The sequence below is a fragment of the Neovison vison genome, chromosome 2, assembly GCF_020171115.1.
Source record: "Neovison vison isolate M4711 chromosome 2, ASM_NN_V1, whole genome shotgun sequence".
Taxonomy (NCBI): domain Eukaryota; kingdom Metazoa; phylum Chordata; class Mammalia; order Carnivora; family Mustelidae; genus Neogale; species Neogale vison.
This window is the reverse complement of record NC_058092.1, coordinates 16,589,598-16,597,345: the sequence shown is the minus strand read 5'-3', so window position 1 is coordinate 16,597,345 and position 7,748 is coordinate 16,589,598. Positions and strand designations below refer to the sequence as shown.

Sequence of the window (7,748 nt, the reverse complement as noted above, 5' to 3'; positions counted from 1 at the left end):
GTCCTGCCTGGGGTGGGCGTGCTGGTTCCGGTGGAGGAAAGGCGGCAGCGTCAGGCCTCAGGGAGTGTGGGTCCTGCGAGAGAACCAGCGGGCTGGAGGCAGCACTGGAGCCAAGCGCTGGTTTCTGGGCCACAGCTGGCTGTGCCCGGGGCCTTGCAGCGAGAGGGGGTGCCCTGCGTGTGCTTGACACCTGCAGCCGGGTCCGCGCCTGGGCGGGGAGTACAGCCCTGTATGGAGGGATCCAACTGCAAAGGTTCAAGAACCAACCCCCCAACCCCGCGCAAGGTCTGATGGGTTTGGGAGGAAGGTGGGGGGCTATGGAGAAGGCTTCACAGGCTCCGGCCCTCACTGTGTCCCTGCTGCTGTGTGACCTTGGGCAAATTACCTGCTCTCTCTGAGCCTCAGATTCTCAGCTGGAAAGGGGGAGAGCACTTTGCATCTCCTAGGCTTTGTGGAGGAACTTGAATGAACAAGGCACCCGGAGCGACAGGGGTTTAGTAACTGCATTGTGGTGTGATAACGATCACTCCTTGAGTCAAAGACCAGGCAGAGGCTTTGTACTGAAAGGGTTGAACAGCAAAAAAGGGATCCATCCCTTTTCCCTGAGAAAAGGCTGCCGGTCCCTGTTGGACAGTCTGAGGTTGGGGCGGGTTGTCAAGGTCAGGCCTGAGGCCCAGGAAACCAGAAGCTATGCCCCGTGAACGGAGTCCTGAGAAACAGGCCCGTCTCCAAAGAGTCTGGTTGCTCTTACCCTCTGTGGTTGGCGGGAGAGGAGAGCCTTAAATCCCTCCTACCCCAGGTCAGGATCGGTCCTTGGTCTTGGTGGACTAGCGCTAGAAGGAAGGGCTACAGCAAGCAGGTAGAGGGGTGCGACAGTGGACGGTCCTATGCCTGTGTCCTTGGTCTTTATGGAGTGGCTGTGGTGCCCACTGGGCTCTGTGGGGTTCGGTAAGCCCTGCCTTGCCAAGCTGGGCGGATGGGCTGGGCTTGAGTGAAAAGCCCGAGGCAGGCTGTGTGTGCTCAGCCCTGCACATGTGAGAAGTGGGGCAGGGGGAGGTCAGAGGAGCCAGAAGAGCGAGCTCAGGGATGGCCCAGCTACAGGGAGATGATGTGACTTGAGTGGGGCTGTGTAGGAGCCGAGGGGAGCTGTGAGCACAAGGGCATCGAGGTGGGGCAGCACAGAGCTTGCCTGAAGATAGCGGACCCGGCGGTCCCGAGCGGAGTCCTTGTCCAGGAGAGGCAGGGGTGAGACCGGAAGGCCAGTCCACAGAGAGCCTGGAGGGCTAGGCTCATGGGCTGGGAGTCTATGCAGTTGGCCGTGGGGAACCACAACAGGTTAGTGAGCAGGGTAGTGATGTTTGTTCTAACTGGATGGCCAAGTTTGTGCCAGGCTGGGAAGGGTTTCGGTGGGGGGGGCGTGTGGTGAGAATCAAGAGGGGAAGGGTCTTGATTTCACGATCAGTTTAGATGTTACAGGAGGACCCTTTGATCCCTTGGGCAGGGGGATGTGATGTTATAAGCAGAAAAACTCTGTAAGTGAGGCCCCTGGATGGCCCAGTCAATGAAGACTCTGACTCTTGATTTTGGTTTAGGTCATGATCTCAGGGTTGTGGGATGGATCCCTGCATCAGGCTCCGTGCTCAGTGTGGGGTCTGCTGGAGATTCTCTCTCCCTCTGTCTCTGCCCCTCCCCATACTTGCATGCTCTCTTTCTCTCACTCTCAAATAAAGATTCAAAAGAAATCTTAAAAAAGAAAGGAAAGGAAAGGAAAGGAAAGAAAAGACAAAACCTTTGTCGTGTGGGGCTCCTGGGTGGCTCAGTGGGTTAAGCTTCTGCCTTCGGCTCAGGTCATGATCTCAGGGATCAAACCCCACATTGGGCTCTCTGCTCAGTGGAGAGCCTACTCCCCGCCCCCCTCCTGCCTCTCTGCCTACTTGTGATCTCTGTCTGTCAAATAAATAAATAAAATCTTAAAAACAAACAAACAAAAACAAACAAACAAAAATAACCTTTGTAGTGTCCAGCCTCAGTACATTGCCTTGAAAGGGGTCTCAAGTCATCAGTGGGCCGACCCAGTTCTGCCTGTGGGATCAAGGTCAATTCCTTCGTCCATCTGATCCTCAGTCTTCTCTATAAACTGGGCATGATGTACCCTATCTCCCCCCATGAGTGTGAGGCTTAATGAGACAATGAAAGGGTCTAATCCAGCCCTTGGAACATGGTAGGTGTTCAGTAGCCGGTGTTCCCTCCCCATCTCCCACTGTGTGGCTGTCACAGAGCTGGGCAGTCTGGCTCTCCATTCACCTCCCAACAGATGGAGTTTTTGCTTTCAGAGGTCATTCACTCACTCATTCATTCAACCAGTGTTCAAGCAGCACTTCAGAGCACCTACTGTGTGCTAGGTATTGGGAGACAAAGTTGAATTACACAGCTGTCCTTTGGCCTTGGAAAGTTTATTTGCTCATTCCTTCAGCAACATCCACGGAGCCCTACTGTGCATTTTGGTCTGGTGGGGGTGGGGGTGGGGGTCCAAGTGAGCCTTGCTGGCATGGGGAAGGGATGGGGAGGGAGCCAACCAGCCCCACAGCTCACACCTCTGTGTCTGGGAAGAGCAAGAACCCAGAGAAGATGCTATTGGCACCTTCCAAGCCCAGCAGGGCGTTCTTGTCTGTGGCCTGCAGAAACACGTTCTCCCCCTCGCTCAGCTTGAGGACCACACCGCCCGTGGTGACCTGGAAGGTGTTCTGGGCATAGTCGCAGAAGGTGACCACCTTCTCCATGCGCTCCCGGCCCCGCATGAGGTTCACGCACAGGTTCCCTCGTGAGCTGGCGTGGTAGGCGAAGTAGTATATGCCGGGCACATTGCAGGTGAACTTGCCGCTTCGGGGTTCGTAGTTGCGGTTCTCGTTGGTGATCACGTGGTCGAAGCGGATGGGCTGCTCCCGCCGCAGGACGCTGTTGATGGTCCTCGTGGCAGAGAAGGCGATTTTCTGTGTGGCCTTATAGTCCCCTGACTCGCCCTTGGGGCCACGGGGTCCGGGGGGGCCTGGGGAACCTTTGGGGCCAATGGGGCCCTTGGGGCCTACTTTGCCTGGTTTCCCAGGCATCCCTGGGTCTCCCTTCTCCCCAAACTCGCCATGGTCTCCAGCCAGCCCTGGCAGCCCTGGAAAAGCAGAGACAAGAGACATGATGGGCCAGGGATCGCTGAGAACCCAAAGAAGGAGCCCCCGGGCTAGGAGTCCAGGAGCCTGGCTGTGTAACTTCTGCCATGTCCCTGCTCCTCTCTGGGCCCCAGCTTGCTGTATGTGGAAGAGAGGAAGGTGGGGGTGGTCTCCTCCCAGCTCGCTTTCCCCACAGCAATGGGACCTGACACCCGAGGAGCGGACAGTGGTGTCTCCTTTGGGAGGGTGCTGGGCCTGCCGTCCTCACCAGCTCATACAGGCTCCCCTGTTCCAGCCTGGAGCCGGAGAATGAATTCTCAGCCCACATACTCTCCCTCCTCACTCCCCCCTCAGGGTAGACATCTTTAATCAATCCCGACATTCCTTTCACTGGAGCCTAGAACTGAATCTTGGAAACCTTCTCATGCCTTCCATGCGGCCGTTACCCGTCTGTCTGGCACAGTGCGAGACAAAACCTCTTTTCCAGGGAAGGGGCAGAGTATTGTGGCTGAGAGCATGGGACCAGGGGACAGACAGATGTTCCGCCACATCTGCCATGATTAGTCATGTCCCCTTGGTGGACTCACACTCTCTGGGGCTCAGCTTCCTCCTCTGTAAAATGGGCTCATGAGGATACTTTGTGGGATTTCGAGGGTTACTTGGCGATTGTGTGAGGACGAAAGTTGGTTTTGGTTAAATGAATGAACAAACGAACGACATTTTCCAGGGGGTTTTCTTGGTGGGAAGTCTCATTTGAGTCTCATTTGTGACAACCCCGTAAAGAATCTGCCCACATTTTATAGGTAAAGAAACTGCATTTCAGGGAGGGGAAGCCACCCACCCAGGAGGCAGCCCGGGATTGCGCGTCTGCCGCAGTGCTCTCTGTCTGCCTGGACTTAGGGGTGAGAGAGCCACGGTCTGATCTCAGCCTCGATATGGACGTGGCTCCCTCAGCAATAATCCTTCTGGACCTCAGTTTTCCGGGCTGTAAAATGGGAATTGGAATTCCCTCTTCTGAAAGTCATTGCGGGGCGGAGGAGAAGGGGGTGCTTGGCAAGCTGATGGATTTGCAAGTGCTTTCGCGATCTCTTGGGTCAGCCACTGTGACCGAAGAGGCAGGAGTTGGGGCCTTGTTCAATGACATGAATGTATCCCCCAAAGCGGGCAGTACCTTTCTCTCCCTTTGTCCCTGGGGTCCCAGGTTTGCCGTTAGAGCCTGGTGCACCGGGGATGCCCGGGATGCCGGGGATGGCCGCGTGTCCAGTACAGCTGCTCTGGGCCCTGGAGGCACCCGACAGACTCAGGAGCAGCAGCAGCACCAGAACGCAGCCCCTCGGGGCCGTCATCACCGCCCCGTCTCAGCTACCGCCTGCGGGGGGGACGAGAAGATGGAGTGGGTTATTGCCAGGGAGACTTGCACCACGTGTGCCATCATTCACTCACCCCTTCACGCACTCACTGGGTGTGTCCTTCCACCAAGCCAGATCCTGTGCTGGGTGCTGGGGTGACACAGCAGCGGCTCCTGCTTTCATGGAGCTGGCAGCCTTAGGAGAAGGCGGATGATAACCAGGTCAACAGAGAAGTCCATGGAAGCAGGGAGAGTCTGCAGAGTGCTCTGCAGGAAACGCAGGGGTGCTTGGAGGGAGAGGGAGAGCCACGGGGGCTGAGGAGCAGGTGGATGGTTTTCTGGGTTGGGAGTGGGCAGGCGGCATCTCTGAGAGGGGTGTTCGGGCTGACAGCTGGAGGTTCAGCAAGGACTGGGGCAAGAATGTTCCAGGAGGAGGGGAAGCAGGGGCAAAGACCCAGAGGAAGGACAGCTCCTGGAGCATCGAGGACCCTGCAGGGAGGCCAGTGTGGCTGGAGGGGCGTGAGGGGTCAGCGGGATGGGACGTCAGAGCTGTGGTTCTCTGGCTTTGGATTTTCTTGCAAGCGTTCTCATTCAAGAGAGCTTCTGAGTTCAGGGAGCCAGTGCTGTTTCCAGAGAGGGCCACTTTACATCCTCAGAGCACAGCCTGGAGGAAGCTGTTATTTTTATACCAAAGAGGACCTGGTGGCTCAGGGAGGCTGCAACACTTGCTCAGGGTCATAGAGGAAGGACTGTAGCCAGTACTCAAACCCAGGCCTGTCTGCCTCTCAAGCCAGTATGCCTGCTGGCACAGCAGGCCATCTCTGCAGATGAAATATCCTCAGGTCCCTCCAAAGGCTGGGGGAGGAGGGAAACACTGGCCCCTTCTGAATCCCAGAGAACTAGGAAGAACTGTGCTGTCTTGATCTGGTCAGCACAGCCAACCCCCCATAGCATCAATTCTCAAGACAGAAGGGAACTTAAAACTCATCGGATCCACTGTTGCTTTACAAAATTGAGGGGACGGGGCACCTGGGTGGTGCTGTCGGTACCTGACTCTTGGTTTTGGCTCAGATTGTGATCTTGGAGTTGTGAGCCCATGTCGGCTCTGGGTTCAGTGTGGAGTCTGCTTGAGATTCTCTCTCCCTCTCCCTCTGCCCCTCCTGCTCATGCTTACTCTCTCTCTCTAAAATAAATAAGTCTTTAAAAAAATTGAGGGTCATTCACATAATAAAAATTAAACCTAAATTGTTTATCTTTGCATGAGACCGGTTCCCATTCTTCCTGGAGGTTTTACAGCATGACGGATTGGACCACTTCAGTAACCCACACATTGGGCACTTAGCCAGGCTCTGGGCCAAACATGGTATGTGCCGCTGTCTCATTGCATGTGGTCCTCAACACAGCCCCCATCCATCCCCAGGGAGGCACCTGGCTTTCTCCTTCTCCAGATGGGGAGACTGGGTATTCGAGAGGGTGGGACCACCCGTCAAGGTCACAAGGCCACTTTGGGGCTGGGATTCCTACCCATGTCCTTTGCATCTTCAACCTCACAGAGTGTTCTGTTAAGAGGCTGCTGAGCCTGGTGGTTCGAACGTGGGCTTCGGAGCCAGACGGGCTGATGGGGCTAAGTGTGGTGGAATTTGGAGCAGCGCGGGGTATGGCGCTCAGTGGAGGCATCTGTCCTTACTGCTCCTGCTGCTGTAGCGGGGTCTGTGTCAGGGGTGGTGGTGAGGGACCCCTGATGACTACCAGGGCCCCACTCAGTCCTCTGCCTCTCCCAGGTAAGGGCCTCAGGCAAATCGCTTCTCTCTGGCATATTTCCCCTTCCACGAAATGGGGATAATACTAACCTCTAGCTCATAGGATTCGCAGGAGGACGGATGAGGTAGGACCTGGCATGGAGGAAATGCTGAACGAATAGATGCTGTTTCTGTATTCTCCCCATCATCTACGAACCCCCGGATATGATAGAGGATGGTTGGAAAAGTATAAAACAGAATCCAGCCCCTTTAGGAGATGGGGCTCGGGGAAAGGAGGTCTCAGGGGGATGCCGCCCAGGCGTGGAGAGCTCTAATCTGACTTGGGGGGGTGCATGAGGGCAGTGGGCCCAGACCCACCATGAGACTCAGGCTTCCTGGGGAAGCAGGAGGTGGGGTGGGGGGAGGGGAAGATCCGGGTTCTGGCTCATCTCAGGGGCCACTGAGTCTCAGATCTGGGCAAGGACCTAGGACTCACCTGGTCTGATCCCTCTCCCCGCCATGTGTCAACTCCGCCAGCCTTGCCCCTCACATCTTTTCCGTGTCAGCAGTCCTCCAAAATCCTTCCAGCCCCCAACAGTCCCTTCCCTGCCCCGCCCCCAGCTTGGAATCAGGCCAACTGGACTTACACTGCCCGTTGGCTGCCCGCTCACTGCATGACCTCAGGCAAGGACCTTAACCTCCCTGGGCCTCTTAAGCAAATTTTACCTGTCAGGGCGGAGGATTCAGTGAGATGGAGTCTGAGAGGAACGCAGTCTCTCATGGGGTGTGTGGTCCCACCCCCTCCTTGACAAACAGGGTTCGCTTCACTCAGGGCTAACTACTCACTGCTCACCACTCCCCCTACGAGTCTAATTTGTTCCTTGAAAGAGAGTCAGGCTGAGTTTTCTCAGCAGACGGGGAGGAAATGAGAGAAGGTAGGTGTTGGAGAAACGCTGGGCTAGGCGGAGGGGGACCTGGGTTCTAATTTCATCTCTGCCTCTGACATATCCCGAACCAGGTCAAGCCTGACCTCCTTTGGGGCTCTCAGTGCCCCTAGAATGTTCTATTATTCCCAGAGAGGGTCCAAGCTGAGAGAGGTTTCCTGCCTCGCCCCAGGTCACCGGCATCTAAGAGACAGAAGCGGGACTCAGCTCGAGTCTTACTGACTCCAAAGCTCCTATGTAGGTGCCTCCCATCACTCAGGGCTAGCTGTAGACCCCCAAGCGCGCCCCCAGGGAGTTTGACTCCCCGGGTCTGGGGTTGGGCCCAGGGATCCACACAGTTATTCGCCCCTGGTGGCTCTGAGGCAGGGGACGCAAGGGGTCCCCTTTGGAAATCATCGCCCTCTGCCATATGGGTCCTGCTGCTGCTCCCCCCAGGCACCAAGCCCCAACCTCACCTGGGAACCTGGAGTCCGGTGATGCCGCTGGGTTGGGCAGCAGTGGGACCAGGACCTAGGCGCCTGCTGCTCTCGGGCTGAAGCGGAAGTTCCAGTCCCCA

The 7,748-nt window shown here is 56.5% G+C and overlaps 1 protein-coding gene across 1 annotated transcript; it reads right to left on the bottom strand.

Moving 5' to 3' along the window:
* Positions 1 to 2,434: 2,434 nt before the first annotated feature.
* Positions 2,435 to 7,748, bottom strand: C1QB (complement C1q B chain). Its single transcript, XM_044236317.1, has 3 exons — positions 7,648 to 7,748; positions 4,333 to 4,530; positions 2,435 to 3,163 (listed from the first exon to the last, which is right to left on the bottom strand). The coding sequence occupies exons 2-3, from the start codon at positions 4,505 to 4,507 to the stop codon at positions 2,589 to 2,591; spliced, it is 750 nt and encodes a 249-aa protein (XP_044092252.1). The 5' UTR covers positions 4,508 to 4,530; positions 7,648 to 7,748; the 3' UTR covers positions 2,435 to 2,588.